The sequence below is a fragment of the Podarcis raffonei genome, chromosome 17 (assembly GCF_027172205.1).
Source record: "Podarcis raffonei isolate rPodRaf1 chromosome 17, rPodRaf1.pri, whole genome shotgun sequence".
NCBI classification, from domain to species: domain Eukaryota; kingdom Metazoa; phylum Chordata; class Lepidosauria; order Squamata; family Lacertidae; genus Podarcis; species Podarcis raffonei.
The window spans coordinates 39,375,159-39,393,093 of NC_070618.1; the positions used below are offsets into that span (position 1 = coordinate 39,375,159).

The following is a 17,935-nucleotide window of genomic DNA, read 5'->3' on the forward strand; positions in this document are numbered from 1 at the left end:
TTTATTGCATTATGCATATGCAAAATTAGAAACTTAAGCTGGGATCTAGCACAAAATTTTATATCTTTGTTTAAAAGCAGATTTCCAGACCTCAGGGTACTATGTTTGAGTTATGCTGTCAAAAAGATACAAGTATTCAGGGTATTCATTCCATATATGTGCGGTGCTGCAACACATCCAAACTCTTTCAGCAGCTTTGCTGCAGGTGTGCTAACATTTCCCAGCAGAAGAAAAAAGCTGAAGTTGTTTCACAGGACACATTTCATGTTGGGGATGACTCACATTGACTTCAGTGACTGCGATGTCAACTACACTCCCGACCACGATCAGAGCATCAAAGGTGTTCCATGCATCACAGAAGTAGTGCTGGGGGGAAAGAGAGAGAAAAGGCCATTCTGGAACAAATCCTGCATAGATTTTTGTGGAAAAGCAGACAGAGCTAGACCCACATGCACTTCTTTTTCCTATAGTTTCTAGAATTATACAGAATCATAAAATCTTTGAATTGAAGAGTTGCAAGGGACCCCGAGGAGAAACTTCTGTCCTTCTCTTGGTTCCGCTGATAGAAGGTAATTCCATGGTTACTGTCAGTCAGATGGTCTGACTATTAATCACTCTGGAAGATAAGAGTGGTTGAACGGGAGGAACCTCAAATCCTTTGATCTCTGCTGTCTGCACCCGGGGGCTCGGCTGCAGGATAGAATGAGCAGGCAAGTGGGGGAGCTGACATCTACGTAAGAACCCCTTGTGGGTTCCTTCTTAAATACTTTTGGGACAAGATAAACTGTCTTAGAGATATTTATCTGTCTGCTGGAGAAAAAATATAATCTGAAGTTCTGTAAAAACTGCTTTCTGTTTCTAAGTCTAACAAAGGGGAAAATGACCATTCAAATGTCAAAGGCAGAGTGAAAAGCCTGATTTATGGTTGGCTTCCTCCCACTGTAGACTCGCTGAATTCCAAGTGTGAACACCTCTGGGAAATGCTGCAAGACCTACCTGCTTGGGCTGGCCTTTGGAGCTCGGGAGTAAGTTGGAAACAGGTGGAGGGTGAGGAGGGAGTGAAATGAACATGAAACTTGATCCTGGTTTGCTTTCTTACCAATCTGGGCCTCTGGTGTGAGTTGGGCTATGTATCTAATGACATTCATCATACATTTTTTAAGACTCCTTGGAAGTGTTACCTTGAAATGCAGAAGGCTCCTTTTGCAATATTTTTATATGCTTCAGGATCTCATGCAAAGAGGCTCTCTGCAGATACAATAAATCCCTGATGTAGATTTCTACCAAGAAAGGCCATTTTCACAGAGAAGGCTTCAATTACTCTGGAACCTCTCTTGCCAGTGCCTGGATCCAAAGATTGGTAAGGTCAGGCATTTGGTGAGGCCTGAGAACTGACAAATGGTCTCTGGCTTCCCTTCTCACTTTCCACAGGCACCAAAGAGCACAGGAGGCAATGGGAGGAAATTCTTGGATTGCGTTTCCTGTGTCTTCCAGGATAAGGGGCAACCTTGAGAGTGCCTTGCCTGATACCCCACAAAGTCCTGGAGTCAGAATTGCATGTCACACTAGTTGCTGGAGCAAACGATCATTATTAATGCAGGGGATTGAAACTAAAAGGCTCAGACCCTGTGGGATTATTATCACTCAGCTGGAAACTTGTGAATACTGGCACAATGCCAAGATTCCTGCCAAGCTCCAGAATTAACTTGAAAACATATGGTTGTTTGTGGTGAGACTCTAAGCCAGGGGTGGAGGACCTGTGACTCTCCAGGTATTGTTGGGCTCCAGCCAGCATGGCCAATTATAAAGGCTGGTTGGCTCAGGCTGCCCACCTCTGCTCTAAGCAAAGTATCTCTTGAGTAGAACCCCCAGCTCCCAAACCTTGGGCTTGAAGGCAATGATCTTCAGCACCATCTCGACAGTGAAGAGGCCTGTGAAGACCATGTTGAGCAGGTCCATGACATAGTTGAAGGGCTGGGACTGTTCATAGTGCTGGAAAAGGAGAAAATGCACAAAGCATGTAGGAGCACCTTGGGGATCTTGTGGTCCTCAAGCTGGGAGCTGTTGTGATTTGGTGCTTTCCAACCTTGTTCTTAAAATCCACCCAGCATTCCCAGGTTCTTTTGGGCTCATATCTACCACACCACACATTTGTTGGTTGGCAGCCAGAGGCCCTTCCTCTGGTCCTGATTTACTGATCAGCCATGGCACACTGTCTGTGCACACACCTTTCAGCAAGTTTGTACCATGGACTCTGTCTTGTCTCCATCACCTATCTTTCTACCTTGTTGCTAGGTGTGACCTGGGCTTCTCCTGCCTTCTCCCCATCGTCTCCAGCATCCTACCTTCCACTCAAGGGTTGTTCCCTTTGGAGTGAATATTGCCTCAGCTTCAGAATGCCTGTCTCCTTTAGTATGCTTGCCTCTGGGGGTCAAAATCCCAAAGTATAAGTATGCCATGCACTTCACTGGTCCTAGGTATTTTGAGAAAGCAGGATACCCTCAAGTCCCATGGCTCATATTCACTCTTCTGCAGGGCTTTTTTTTTAAGCTGGAACGTGAAAGAACTCAGTTCCAGCACCTCTCAGGTGGGCACCATTGCCATTCTAAGAAAATGAGGGAGGTGTTCATGGCGAGTTCCAGCATCTCTTTTTCTAAAAAAATAGCACTGCTCTTCTGGATGGTCTCCTTTAATACCAAAAATAGCCGTCCACATGAACATCTCCCCCAGAGTCAGCGTTTCTCTGCCCTTGAAGCCCTGGAACCTCACGGCCATTGAATACGGCCATTGTGCACCACATTCCCTTTGTTCTCGTGACAAAGTCCTGATTCCTGCCATCACTACAAGCCTTGGTACTCCAACACCTCAGTCCTTTTCTCTCTCTATTTAAAATAAAGACATTGGTGTGTTGTTTTTTAAAAATGATACAAGTATCAAAATATGCATGTACAATAGGCCCCTCTATACAATAGGCAAATATTACCCTGCGTATGGGTTGTTTAAGCATAAATTCTCTTCCCCACAACACAGACTTCTCCCACACCAAAGTGGGCCCTATTCTGCCAAGGGAGCTTCTTGGTCTCTCCACTTCTCTTCACATTCTGAACTGTGTGCCTGTCATCTCACACCTTTCTCACTAAGAATCAAACTAGTCATGGCAGGGGCTGCCTTGTTTGTTGACTCATGTGTCTGCTCCACTGATGTTTGAAAATGGGGATTGTGAGGTGGATGGGTCTAATTAAAAAACAACAAAAGGAGCTTGAAGGTAATGGCACCTGTGTGCCTCTTCTCTCCTGATCTTATCTCACTGTGCTTCAAGCCCACTCAGTTTCCTATATTGGGAGCCGGGCTCAGGCGATGGAGCATAGGAAACTAAGGAAGGGAAGAGGGCTCAGTTTCATTCGTCCACATGCTCTTTTTGTTGTGTAGATTCTATAGCTTTAGACATGAACAGGACAAGCAAGTGAAGGACAAATGTCCTGTCTCTTTGGCCTCATCTGCCTTCCATCACCAATCTCCCCCTCACCTACCCACACTGCCCTTCTCATTGTTACCTGCTCACTCTCACCTGCACAGCCAGTGCAATGGTGTTAAGCATGATGAGCACAAACATGATGTATTCAAAACCGGTGGAGTTGACCATGTACCAGAATTTATACTGATATTTGTTCTTGGGGATGTAGCGCCGTAACGGCTGGGCCTTCAGGGCATATTCCACACACTGCCGCTGTGGAAAGTAGAAGAGTTTTAGCTAGAAAACAATGAACAACCCTGCACTAACTGCCCCATAAACATCATCACCACTTCAGGGTATATTTGAAAGCTCTCCAGATCCCAGGCATGTTAGGGAGGTCTTATTCAAAGATATGGTTCTGGAGCCCCAAGTTGGCACTTGATATAGATTTAAGGCCACAAGGAGACTAGCAGCCTTGCTGCATGAGCAATAGATACTAGTACCATAGGCCTCTGCAGGCAATCAGTTTAGACCTCTGGCAAGAGCAACCTGTTATTCCCCTTGTAGACTGCTAGGTGAGGAGGAAGAGGAGGGACAGAGAGGGGAGGGTGAAGGATAAGGGTGAGAGAAAAAGAGCGAGAAGGGATAGTCCCACCCACTTTTGGTTCTGGTCCCGTCCCCTGAGAGATTATACACCCCCCCCCCCGCCAAGGAAATTCAGCCCTCAACAGAAAATGTTCCCTGCCCCTGCTTTATTCAGTACAAGGAATTGTGGGACAGTCACTGGTGGGAGAGAGACAGAAGGAAAAAGCCACAATCTCCACCAGCTCCATCAGAACTGCACAAATTTGAAGTAATCGACTGCTGAAGTTAATGAGGCAGCAGAACAATGAGGATGGGTTGGTCACGGTGGCAGTGTGGTTGGGAATAAGTGGGAATGGTGATTTGCACCAGCAGAGCATGAAGTGAGGAGAAAGAGATACCTGGTTCTTGTCCAGCTCACAGTTCTTGTATTCCTGTTCTCCCTGTGCCCGGAAAGTGATGATGACGAAACCCACGAAGATGTTCATCATGAAGAAGGCAATGATGATGATGTAGACAATGAAGAAGATGGAGATCTCCACCCGGTAGTTGTAGATGGGCCCCTCGTTTTCTGCATTGGCATCGATAGCCTTGTAAAGTAGCCTGGCAAGGGCAAAGTGGTGAAGAGAGGGAAACTATGAACAGAGAGCATAACAGTGAAGAGGCGAGACAGACCCATAAAAAGCATGAACTACCATTCTGTGGACAGGATATACTACCATTTGGATCCCTTCCAATCAAGATTCAGGCCTCATCATGGAACTGAAACTGCCTTGGTTGCGCTGGCCAATGATCTCCAGCAGGCTAGGGACAGAGGTGAAAGCTGTTTCCTGCTTCTGCTGGATCTCTCAGTGGCCTTTGACACGATTGACCATGACATCCTTCTGGACTGTCTAGAGGAGTTGGGAGCTAGGGGCACTGTTGTGCAGTGGTTCCACTGGGAGCGGCCTCCAGGACAATAAAACACTGGTCTTTATGGATCTACATTGGTTCCCAGTACGTTTCCAAGCACAATTCAAAGTGTTGGTGCTGACCTGGCACCCAAATTACCAGGGCCAACACCCATAAAGGAGCCCCACTGACCAAGACTAACATCGCCAGCTTGGCTGTGACTTGACATGGGGTGTGGATAGGCAGCGACAGCACACCTAAGCCCTATGATCTGTTAAAGCACACCTCAGAGTTCCTTGTAGCAGTGCAGGATACATTTTCTCTGTTCATGTAAAGTGCTAAGGGTGTGAGTGTGTCTCAAAGCAGCCATTGCAGAAGTCAGGCTCCTACATCTTACTTCCCATGCCACTGAGGCATAGTCTTCCTGCCAAAGTAACTGCAAGCAGAGCTGTATTCCTCAGAACTCCCACCAAGGCACCAATTCAAGCTTCCCCAGTTGCCTCAGCACCTGTTCATGAGACAGAGGCTCCACCGAACTCTACAAAGCCTCATGCTAGGAACCAGCCCAATCTGAGCAACTCCTCCACAAATGTGAAGTTCCTGTTCCCTGCCCTCCCTGCTCCCCAGCTGCCCCTCTCAGAATGCCAGCCCTTTTCTGCTTTGGACTTTGCCACTTGCCTCTGGTGGATCCACCTGTCTGGTAGAGCCTTCCCTCCTAATACTTGACCAAGTTGCCCCAGGAGTCCCAGAAATTGATGCCAATTATTGGTCTAATCCAGTCAGGAATTTTTATAGACTGCAAAAGTGTGGGAGATGATTCAGAAGGCAGACGTAGGAAGAGGCGTGGAAAGATGGGTGGATTTCCTTTCCAGTCTTCAATAAGTCACACAAGCTACTTTATTATGGCAGAAGATGATGGGTAGAAAGCTAACAACACGATAACTTGCGTGTGGCAAAAGAGCTGTGTCACGCTTTATCAAGTTCACATTTTTGTTTTACATAGTGACATGCAAGAGAATTATGGGAATGGTGAGAATCATCACAAACACAATTATATACACACGTGTGTGCACACCCCATGCACACTCCCCAGTAGAGTAACTCACGCTGGCCAGCCTTCAAAAGTAGAGACAGTGAAAAGGGCCATCATGCCCGACAAAACATTGTCAAAGTTGAAGTCACTGTTGAGCCAGGCACGCTCCCGCACCATTGGGTGAGCCACATCTCCATCCTTGTAGACAATGAATGTGCCCCTGTGTGCAGAGGAGGAGGAGGAGGAAGAGGAAAGGAAGAAGGAGCAGAAGGAGCTATCAGTATGGGCTGCAGCTGGGAGTCATTGAACTTAGGCAGGCAGACCAGATCCCAGAGCGTAACCCTACCACAATTTCCAGCTGCAAAAACCACAGCTCCTTTTACTGCAAAGCTACCCAGCCACCCTCCTTTCTGTCTCTCAGACCCCTCTCTGCTATCTTAGGGCCAAACTAGATGCTAATAGTCTCCCACCTTTCTCTTTCCTTCCTCTCTTTATTTTTAAACTGAAAAGCAGATACATGGAGGTTGCTGGTCTAAGTGGAAGAATAGCAGGGATTGCTTAACCTTTTCCCTTTTTGCCATTTATTTCTTCAAAATTATCTCTCACCCCCCCCTCGGGGGGGGAGAGAAGAAGCAGCTTGGGGAGGGGAAGCAGAAAGACAACAGGAAAGGAAAGGGTCAAGGAGCACCTTCTCCCTGTTACTCTTTGGGTCACAATCACAGACTCAGAGGTTAGTTTTCAGCAGAAGAAACAGGAGAGGGGAAGGAAGAAAGGTAGGAGATTATTACTGTATCTCCCATGTGATGTCTTGTTTGGGCCTCACAGACACCCACAAACAACCCTTAATTCACAGGCCATTACACGATACTAGACCATCTAGCTTTCATCTCAGATCAGCCATGCATTTGGTTCTTCTTTGGTTTTCTTGGTATTAGGCTAAAATGCCAATGCCACCTGGAGAACTTGGTTGGTTGGGGAAGGTAACTGGATGCTCTGCTCTTCTTGCGGGGCAGAGCTGAGACTTACTTGCATTCATACGGAGTGTGCTTGGCCTCATCTGTGCAGCTGTAGAACTTGCCCTGGAGACAGAAGTGGCAGGAGATTGGAGATCAGGCACTGATGGGGAAGGAAGGTATCCATCCTGGGGAAATTCTTATCTTTCTACCCTGTGTGCTGCCCCCCATGGCCCTGGGCATGGAGGAAACAGTAAACTAGCCTCACACGGGGTGGGGCAGTCAGGGCTTACCTTTACCCTGCCCTGTAATGAGACACCCACTTCTATCGACTTCTCATCTTAGGGTAGAGCAAGATGTTATGCTCAGCCCAGGTCAGTGTCAGGTTGTCATCCATCTCCCTGTAAAATTGCCTCAACCTCATTATATCATGTACTTCCCCACCCCAAATCATTGGGATCGTGCTGGCCCAGTGGAGGTGGGAGGCGGGGAAGGGCCTGCCTAAGCCTGCCTAAGCTTAACAGAGAAAGGTTCACAACAGTCTTATGTCAGGCATTATGTCTAGTTGCTCTTTTCACAGTGCTTTTCCTTTACAAGATCTCCATACTTCTCTGTCTTTCTCTCGGTCTCTCTTTCCCTCTCTTGCTCACTGTCCACCTTCATCAAATATGGCAGTGTGTGCTCAGGTAAGCTACCAATCAACTAGCTGAAAAACAAGAGCAATACTTTGCAATGCAGATGATTTACCATATATCATTATATGATTATTACTATGTTCACCCATGTAACTTCTATGGCTGTGCCTTTGCACATGTATTTTCTTTCTTTCTTTTTGAGCTGATTCCCCCCCGCTTGTGATGACCTACAGCTGAAACAAATAAGCCGCCCGACTAGTGTCTATAATGAGGTACAGGATTGGTTGCTAAGGTGATGGTATTTGGAAGTGTTTTGGGTGCAAGCCCCAAAGAAACACGCCCACACTCAACATGTCCTTGATCCAAGCACATATACACATCTTGCACACACTCATTTAATCCAAACCATCCCAAATAAATTAGCACTCCTTACCTTGAAGAGCTGAACACCGATGCAAGCAAACATGAACTGCAGCAGGGTGGTGACTATCATGATGTTCCCAATGGTGCGGATGGCCACAAACACACACTGAACCACGTGCTGTCAGACAGGGAGGCACAAGGGATGTGAGGTGGCCAGGAGGGAACTTTCCAGTTCTCAACAGGGCGACCCTGTGGGTGTCAGGGCTGGTGCAAGACATTTTGGCACCTGCGGTGAACCACAAAATGGTGTCCTGCTCCCCACCAGGGAAGAAGCGGGGAGTGAAGATTGACATCAGGAAGAAAGGGGAATAAAGGTCTACCTTGGGATCCACTGCCCCTGTGGATCCTGCCACCTTGAGGCAGTTGCCTCACCCTGCCTCATGGATGGGCCAACCCTGAGTGGGATGGGGAACACAGGCACCACATCTTCATAGCCCCCATGCTGTGGGACCTCCTTCCAGATCCACATTGTAGAGCCACCACCTGCCCTTGTAGACGTCCCTCACCTTCAGCCCCTTGGCCCGGTTGATGGCTCGGAGAGGGCGCAGCACCCTCAGCACTCGCAAGATCTTCACCACAGAGATGGCACTGGAGCTGAGGTGGAAAAAGGGAGGTGTGGGAGAGTTTTGGTTTTAAAAACCACACTGCACGCACCTTCTTTTCATTTCCTATAAAATATCTCCTAAGAACTTAATAAGAAGAGCCCTGCTGGATCAGGCCAAGAGCCCAGCGTAGTCCACCATCCTGTTCTCACAGTGCCTAACCAGATGCCTCCAAGAAGCCTGGAAGCAGGACCTGAGCACAAGAGCCCTCTCCCTGCTTGTGAATCCCCGCAAGTGGTATTTCAGAGGCTGGAAGTGGAAGACGGCCATCCCAGTTGGTGGTGCATCACTGCGCAACATTGCCCTTTCATCCCGGACCAGGCCAGCACAATCCTTTTCTTCTTCTTCTTTTGGGGGCCTACTCCCAAAGTATCTTGACCATTCCCCAATCAGACTTACTGGATGCCAAAGGAGATGAGTGAGACACTGACAACCAGCAGATCAAGGAGATTGAACCAGTTCCGGCAGAAGGAGCCTTTGTGCAGGAAGGCGCCGTAAGCGGTCATCTAAGGACAGAGACATGCTAAGCACCCCGGCTCCACCCAGCTCCTCTTTCTCAGAACTGTGGCTGGAACCCAGAAGCTTGGAGATTAGGTCCCCAGGTGCCAACCAAATGACCCTGCCTTCCCCCCACCCAGGCTCAGTCATTTTATATTCAAGATCAGATGTGCTAACTTAAGAGGCAGATTGGGGAGGGGGCTGATGTCACACCTGGGTGTGATGTCACACACATGCACCAAGCATCCTGAGTGCCAGCTTCTCCTGCTGCTGCTGCTGCGCCTGCCAGGAAAAGTGGCCCTGGCTCTGCCAACATTGTGCAGCCTACAATGAGCGCTGAGCACCCCAAGTGCCACACACACATTGGGAGGACCCAGGGCCTCTTTCCCTGGCAGCCAGAGAAGAAGATGGCCCCGGAAGCTGGCCCCTTGGGTCCCTCAAGCTCAGCGCTGTGTCTGCACTGACTGGCAGCAGTTTCAGGAAGGAGGCATTCCCAGGCTTACCTGCTGAGCATTGAACCTGGGATGCTCTGTGTGAAGGGAAGATGCTCTTCCACGGAGCTGCATCTTCAGGATCTCTTTAACAGCTAAGGCATAACTCAGCTGAGTCACGTGAACCTGAGTTACGTGACTCATGCTTAACAATGTCGATCAAGACCAGCCTTCTTTGCAAGAACCGCAGCAACCAGCAGGCATGAGGCGGTCTGCAGTCTACCAAAGATCTTGGTCTCCTTATGGCCACCACTGTTCTGCACAGTCCATAGCTGTGTTGGAGCTAAATTCATGGTGGGTGGTAAGAGTCAAAGGCCTCTAGACAGGAGCTGAGAAGTGCAGCCCTGACCCTTCCCTCCTTGTTGCTGGGAGCCACATCTTCTCTCCCACCCCGCTACTCCCCAATGAGTTGCAGCTCATTCTGCAGTTGCTGACCCCCTTCTCCACCCCAACCCCAACCCTGATTGCCAGCCATGGGGCTATGAGGGCACTAGCAGAAGCAGCTAAGGTCTGGTTGTTCGGTGCCACCCTGCAGACGTGGCCCACGTGCAGGTGTGGGCAACCCTAGAGACTTGGCCAATGGGGCATCCACTGAGGGCTGGCTACTCTCCCCTTCCTCATCTTCTGGTACCTTGAGTAGGATCTCAACAGTGAAGATAGAAGTGAAGGCATAATCAAAGTATCCCAGAATCTGTGTAATGAGAGGGGGGAACAGGAGAGGGGTGGGTAAGAAAGAGAATGGAAAAATGAGGAAATAAGAGCGGAGTGAGAGAGAGAGAAAGGACGGAGCAGAGGGTGAGACACTCTTCTGCCTCTGCCCTCTCTCTCCCATTCTACCCAACTACCTTTCCATATGGCATGGCTTACATTGTTGCGGAAGGAGTGTGCTCGGATAGGGTCCTCTGCTGCCAGGGAGATGCTGCTGAGGATGATGAAGACAAGGATGAGATTGGTGAAAATGTGGTGATGGATCAATTTGTGGCACCCAACACGAAGCCTGGCGAGAGAAAGAAAGGCGGCCACCATAGTGAGCCAGCAACACACAATAGGAGCAGCCAAGTTTCCTGAGGCACATGCAGACTCCCCTGTGAATCAGGAGGTGGAGATGGGGAGCTAAAAGGCGATCCTGGCAGATGTGGGCAGGATTAGAGGGAAGAGCCTGGGTGGTACCTTGGAAGTGGGCTGGACTGACATGGGGAGAAAAGCCAACAGCAAAATCTCTGAAGCCAAGCAAAGATTGACCTTGGGATTTGCCTACTTCCTTGACCTTGGGTTGAGATACCTGGGAAGAAGGCTAAAGCTCCACCACCAGTGTGAACCCTGGCAGTTCTGGGTCTGCCCAAGCATAGCCAGACAGTGCCTCCAGTTGCCCTTTACTGCTCTCAGCCAATGGGTCCCCAAAGTGGGACCACAATGAAACCAGGATCTCTGGCAATTTTTTACCATATTCTTACACTGGTTAGTCATGCCCTCTGCCCCAGAAACCCAGGCAGCACTAGAAATCCCTTGCCAAACCTAGTTTCGAGGATTCTTTGGGGTGGAAGACACAACAGTTAAATGGATATATAAATTAGTAGCATAGATATGCTTCTACTTGTAGGTTATTAGGGCACTCACACCAGGGACTCTGGCCACAGGGACTCTGGCCACCTTGCACCACCAGGGTTGCTTGCAGATTGAGGAACCTGCTGGCCTGGTATTTGGCATGCTGCAGTGCCACCCAGATAATGTCCAAAGAGGAGTACTGCAGCTCATCAGGCCAGTCAGGCCAGGCAATCTGTGGGGGCAACAGGAGCCAGGCTGGCCTTACAGAACTGGTGCTTTAAACGTGGTTTTCCAGTGTGAAAAAGCTACTGCTAGAACAGTCATGCAGACTACATTGCATCAAGTCCTTCTGATGGCTGTTCACTGTTCTGTACCTTCATGTTGGCCTGCCATAACTATGGACCTGTATGTGACCTTTGTTTGATGTTCTGGGTCTTGACCTAAAGTAGGCTGCACCTTCGCCTTTCCAAGTGACTGCTTGCAGGTCTGACACCTGCACAGCTCTGGCACCAGAAGAGGAAATTCCTGGACCTTACCCTACAACTCTTGCAGAATTATGACCAAACTGAGGTCACATTCCACTGAAAGAGAAAGCCAGCCCCACCTTCTTCCTCCTTGGTTCATGCCTTTCTGTACTCACGGATTTGTCTTGCTAAGGCAGAAGAAGGAACTTCCATCAGGAATTGGTAACACCTTCTCTGTGGGGGTTTCCTCCAGTTTGTCTAGGTGAGACTCTGCCAAGCTCTGCTGATCTCCTTCTGCCTCTTCTTCCTCTTCCTCCTCACCTGAAAACAAGGCATGGTGTAGGATTAAGCAAGGACTGAGGAACCTTTGGCCCTCATCTGAAGCTGAACTACAACTCCCATGAGCCTCGACAAGCATGGTCAATAGCCTGGGGCGATGGGAATTGTAGTTCAGCAACATCTAGAGGGTCAAAGGTTCTCCACATTTGGTTTTAAGGATTCCTCAGGAGCCATATTCATTACAGCAGTGTGTGTGCGTGTGTATTAATGAGAGAGAGAGAGAGAAAGAGAGAGAGAGAGAGAGAGAGAGAGAGAGAGAGAGAGAACAATGTCTAACTATTATGAACTGATCTGATAATTATATAGTACAGTCAAACCTTGGTTCCCTCTGGAGCAGGTGAAAACAAGCTTGCTCCATCCTCCATTCAAGAGCCTTTTTGATATTTGAAGATGGCTATAATATCTCATCTCAGTCTCCTCTTGTCCATGCTAAATATCTCCATCTCCCTCAACCATTCCTCATAAGGCTTGGTTTCCAGACCCTTAATCATTTTGGCTGTCCTCCTCTGCACACGTTCCAGCTTGTAAATATCCTTCTTAAATTGTGATGCCCAGAACTAGGCACAGGGTTCTAGGTGTGCTCTGACCAGGGCAGAATAGAGCGGTACTATTAAGTCCCTTGAACATTATACGTCTGTTGATGCAGCCTAGAATAGCATTAGCTTTTTTGCTGTTGCATCACACTCTTGACTCATGTTCAGCTTGTGGTTCACCAAGACCCCTAGATCCTTTTCACATGCCCTACTGGCATGCCCAGTGTTCCTTATATTTTTGCAGCTGGTTCTTCCTGCCTGAGTGAAGGACCTTACCTTTGTCCCTATTGAAATCCATTGTGTTAGTTTAGGCCCAGTTATCCAAGCTTAGAGTCTGAACTCATGTTGCCATTGATCCTCTTCCTGGTTCACTGCAATACAGTAGCTGCCTTTCATACTTAAGGCTTAAATATCCCAAAGGAGCTCAAAGGCAATTTATGTTGATGCCTGATAGTTGTTTACGTGGAAGAGAAAAGCTGGGCGGAGGAGAGGCAGAATAAGCAGCCAGGTCAATTGTAAGTTTTACATTCAATTACAAACCAGGCTGCAATCAAGAGCTGCTTTGGTCTCATATGTGAAAACATAAATAGCCTTTTTGTCTCAGTAAGGTAACAATCCTCGTGATTCTCACAGTACCATACACAATGTTTCTTTCCTCACCTGCTTCTTCACTGCCTTCCTCTACTTCCTCCTCCTCTTCCTCTCCACATTCCACCTGAGGAGAAAGCAGACTGGGCATCACCAATGCACGTTGCAGTGGGATGGAGGGCAGAGCAGGACAGACTGAACTTAATACAACAGTTTCTGTAGTATTTGCTGGCTACGGCTACAGACAGAGTGAGGAGAGAGGAGTGTCCAGTTCAACCTTTCTGACCTTCAGGACTAAGGCAGGAAACTTCACCACCCTGGACTTGGGCAGACTGTCCCCACCCGAGAGGTGGGGGGTGGGCACTTCCTCAGGAGGGTTCAAGCGCGAGGCTGCCTTGGATGTGTGTGTGTTTGCGTGTGTAATGGGGGTGGGGGTGAGATCTGAATGAAAGAGAGAGATCCTTCTCAAAAGTTTCCAGGCTGTCACCCATTGCACAATGTTATGTACTGAGTTGAATAGGATCCAAACTGCAGCAGTCTGATTGGTCCTAGAACAATAGGATCCAAAAGGCAGCAGTCTGATTGGTCCTAGAACAATAGGATTCAGAATGCAGCAGTCTGATTGGTCCTAGAACAATGCAGCAGTATGATTGGTTGGCAGGAACTACCCAATCATGCTCCAGATAGAAGTGAATCCACAACCTGATTGGCTTACAGTAGAATTCCGGAATTAGCCAATCATGTGCAGCCCATTGTGTAAATAATGTATATAAAGCAGATACTTTGAGGGGACTTTCATTCATTCCTCCTCACCACTATGAGCTGAATAAAGAGCATGAAATCACTTTGCAACTCTGAGTATATTTCACACAAGTGACTGTTGTGCTTGCACGAGGGCCTGTGCAGAGAAGGGCATGGCAAGCACCTCTGCCTTGTGCATGTGCACGCATGCAGCATGCAGCTCAATTCAGCATGCATTTTTTCCTGCCAGGGGCACTTCCAGATCTCCTTTTTATTGTGGATCCATGACAATCTGTGTTCATGATGGTTTCCGAGCAATTGTACTCAATCCTACTTTTAATCCTGTCTGTGCCTGGAGAAGCTTTGGGGCAGACGCACTGCTTCATTTCTAGCCAGATTCAGTAGCTTTCTGCTGAAATCCTGTAATTTTTCGTACCATAAATGCTCTAGGATTTATTTTGTCCCACTTTTGTTGTGCTATGGGGCAAGAGTGCCTCTCTAAACAGCAATAATACAGTAACACTGGGAAAACATGCCAGAATAACAAATAAAGCGGAAGGATGTGATTCAGTATAAATCCACCACTAAAGGTAAAGGTAAAGGTACCCCTGCCCATACGGGCCAGTCTTGACAGACTCTAGGGTTGTGTACTCATCTTACTCAAGAGGCCGGGAGCCAGCGCTGTCCGCAGACACTTCCGGGTCACGTGTCCAGCGTGACGAAGCTGCTCCGGCGAACCGGCACCAGAGCAGCACACGGAAACGCCGTTTACCTTCCCGCTATACAGCGGTACCTATTTATCTACTTGCACTTAAGGGTGCTTTCGAACTGCTAGGTGGGCAGGAGCTGGGACCGAACGACGGGAGCTCACCCCGCTGCGGGGATTCGAACCGCCGACCTTCTGATCAGCAAATCCTAGGCTCTGTGGTTTAACCCACAGCGCCACCCGCGTCCCTCTGGGTGGAGGATAGGGGGTCATAATAGCTGTGTGTGTGGTGGGGGATGGGGAGTGGGGGGTTGCATGAAGGGGTGCTCAGTCTTGCAAGTCTTTGCAAGTCTTTGCCTGAAGTCTGAAGTGGCACAGCCCAGAAACAGGCTGTGTTTCTTTACAGTGCAATCCTTACATCTGGTCCATGCTGCTAGACAGGGTTAGGTTGAAGTGCCAATGACCTTCTGCAGGTGGCGACTTTTGGTACTCAGTAGGGTAGGAAGCTTCCACCAGTGGCAGATTGTGGACATGCTCCAAATGGGTCTTAGCAGGCTACTAGTGGCTATACCTGTGGCACAGCAAAATCTGAAACAAAACCCCTTCTGCCCTGGCCAGCACCATGCAGAGTCCATTCTGGCTTGTACTGGACAGGGGAGGAGGTGCTGGCTGTTTTCTCTTTTAGCTTTGGCCATGCCACTGGCCAGCAGCAGCCAGCAGGGTTTCAAGTGCAGTGGTTGATCTGCCCTCCTGCTGCTCCCTGGGCAGAATTCGGATCGTTCTGTTAGTGAACTAGGCCATAAAGACACATAGAAATCAGCTGGCTAAGGCTGATGGAAGTTGTAGACCAAAACCTCAGGAGGACATCGGGTTGGTAAAAGCTGCCTTAGACAGTGATAATAAACAGAAAGTTATATATCTATTACTCATGTGGAATTGCTGCCTACTGATCTGTGGGAGGACTACTTGTATCTCTAGAAGCAACAAGGTCAGAAATGAAGGTCAGGGTTTCAGTTCTCACCTTCACATTTTTCTCTTCTTCTTTCTCATTGCTCTGCTCCCCCTCTGCTGGTGCCTCTCTGAATTGTGGCAGGGAAGAGGGGGAAAGATGAGAGTTATAGAAAAGGGTAGAAAGGAAAATCTAGACTCTGCCTCAGGGGGAGGCGGGCTTCTTTAAATGTGCCCTTTCTTTCAGAACAAAATCATCAGAAGGAAGCCTTACAATGAGCTATTTAAAAACAATACAAATAAAAACAAAGCTAGAAACTGAGGAACATTTGGTCAGTTCACTCTCTTCTCCAACCTGCCCCCCCCCTTAGATTACAGTTCTCACTTTTCCTTGTGTTCCCCCTCCTTGGCGGTATTGATGTTGTCGCCATCTGCCAGGTTGTCCACAGCAATGGCCAAGAAGACATTGAGCAGAATATCTGGGGTTGAAAGTTCAGAAAAATGTAACCTGATGCAATGGGGTAATAACCACCCCGAGCCAACACACCCTCAGGATGAGGGCTGTGCCCCCGTTAAAGACATGTGAACAGATTAATCATACGAGTTTTATTTGTTCATTCTAGCAATCAAATCTATATAAACTGTAAAAGCAATAGTTCTGAAAGAAGTTGTATACTATTATTTGCTGTTAGATTATGCACTAGTGTATCCTAGTCAGCATCCTCTTAGGCGAGGCATTTCATCCTGTGCGTGAGGGAAGTGAGAATGTCTCTTTCTAGATGATGCTCCTCATGTGCAGTTTCATAAGCATTTAAAAAGAATATATGCTGCCCAATCAAACCATGTATCCCAGCATTCACAGATGCAAATGCCCTTACTCCTGCTACCTGCCCTGTATCCGATCCCTATTTAAGCACTGCAGTAGCAACACTATTCCATCCTAATGTAACCATGGGAAGGTCAGCTTGATTTCTAACTTCAGGGTCTGGAAAGGTGGGGACCTGAATTAAATTTGGGGGCCCGACTCAGCAATTTCTCATCAGCAATCTAGCAGCCTAGCATCAATCCTCTTGGACTTAAGGTCCATTAATCTTCACCGCCAATCAAAGGATACAGTTGCCGCAAATGAAGAGGATGATGAAATAGACACAGACCAGCATACCTGGGAAATAGGGGCCGCCATAGGCCATGATCCCATCATACATCACTGCATTCCAGTCCTCCCCTGTCAGGATCTGTGCATGAGCAAAGGGAACAGCAAATATAATTAAGATAGTTCCACAATTAAATGTTGTTGTTTTTTAACTGCTTATTTAAAGTACTTATATGCTGCCCGCCAATACATTTATCCCAATACATTTATTACAATGCAATTTAAAACAAATCAATAATAAAATCAATTAGAGGTAATAAATAATGTAATTAGCACAAGACTCAACTCTACAGCAGTGTTCCTTGTGGTATTCTGGGGATGGGGAACTTGTGACACTCCAGATGAATGCAAGATAAATACTCACTGTCATATAATCATCCCGTAAACAAATCAGAATATGTGCTTAATAAAGACCAGACCCAAGACTTGCTCATACTTTCTCATCTTGCTGCTTTCCCCTGGGGAAAACCCGCTCTTAGTGCTCAGTTGGAGCAAACAGCAGTTTAAGTTTCCCCCAGGCTGACATTTGCTCTGAGTTAAAGAGTGAGTTTTCCCTCGGAAAGGAAGCAGGGCAAGGAGAAAACCACCCGGTTGGACTCATGCTTTGTAGGGATGGGATAAACAGAAGTGTGGAAGAACCCTTCGTCTAACCACCAAAGTAAATTTTGAGCAAGCAAATTAGGATGACTGTGAATAAACCAGTACGGTAATCACTTATGTTAAATTCTTGGAAATATTTAGGGACTATGAGATAGTTCAGATGGTGAGCTTAAAATATAACAAAATAAAATATTCAGAAACAGTATAAACATGAGCCGATCTTTGTATATATCAGCTTCCTACTATCTGAATCTCTCTTGCTTATAGCCCCTAAATGGCTAGCAGCACCTTACTCTAAAAGAGCTGATAAGAACTTGGATCTTAGAATATGGTATCCTATTTTCAACTACTGAAATCTCAATACCCAGCCTCTGTAATACGGTAAGAAATGTTTCAGAACTATTGTTGCTTATCCTAGTGGGTATGCTTTATATTTTGATATCCATGTGTTATTAGAAGTATTTGTTTAGTAATAAAAATAGAAGATGAAAGCAAATATTCTCTTGTACCTGGTTACTGTATACGAAACCAAAATTGAACCTGACACAGTTTTAGGTATGCACTTTGTTAAAGTGCTTTTATCAGCTACAGGTGGTAAATTGGCAGCCTAGGGCTTCCAAAAGACTGTGATTATAAACTGAGAACACAAAGTCTAAATTCATGACACCATACATGTCTTTCTTTCCCTATCAACACTTAAAACCCCCAGAAAGCTAGGACCAGTCACAGTTTTGTGTTGCTTCTCCCACAGAATGT

General features: G+C 47.4%; 2 protein-coding genes across 6 annotated transcripts in view; one reads left to right on the top strand and one right to left on the bottom strand.

Moving 5' to 3' along the window:
- CACNA1F (calcium voltage-gated channel subunit alpha1 F) overlaps window positions 1–17,935 on the bottom strand; it is a 58,426-nt gene that overhangs the window by 17,333 nt on the left and 23,158 nt on the right. For all 4 annotated transcript variants that reach the window (XM_053370967.1, XM_053370968.1, XM_053370966.1 and 1 more), the window contains 16 exons: window positions 16,541–16,661; window positions 15,812–15,905; window positions 15,500–15,557; window positions 13,104–13,158; window positions 11,748–11,892; window positions 10,430–10,559; window positions 10,194–10,253; window positions 8,973–9,079; window positions 8,478–8,565; window positions 7,982–8,089; window positions 6,987–7,039; window positions 6,034–6,180; window positions 4,438–4,639; window positions 3,569–3,727; window positions 1,882–1,992; window positions 283–366 (listed from right to left, as the gene is read on the bottom strand). In XM_053370967.1, coding sequence (XP_053226942.1) covers window positions 283–366; window positions 1,882–1,992; window positions 3,569–3,727; window positions 4,438–4,639; window positions 6,034–6,180; window positions 6,987–7,039; window positions 7,982–8,089; window positions 8,478–8,565; window positions 8,973–9,079; window positions 10,194–10,253; window positions 10,430–10,559; window positions 11,748–11,892; window positions 13,104–13,158; window positions 15,500–15,557; window positions 15,812–15,905; window positions 16,541–16,661 — 1,722 coding nt within the window. The remainder of the gene's footprint in view (window positions 1–282; window positions 367–1,881; window positions 1,993–3,568; window positions 3,728–4,437; window positions 4,640–6,033; window positions 6,181–6,986; window positions 7,040–7,981; window positions 8,090–8,477; window positions 8,566–8,972; window positions 9,080–10,193; window positions 10,254–10,429; window positions 10,560–11,747; window positions 11,893–13,103; window positions 13,159–15,499; window positions 15,558–15,811; window positions 15,906–16,540; window positions 16,662–17,935) is intronic.
- HSD17B10 (hydroxysteroid 17-beta dehydrogenase 10) overlaps window positions 1–17,935 on the top strand; it is a 239,552-nt gene that overhangs the window by 13,243 nt on the left and 208,374 nt on the right. The window lies entirely within an intron of this gene.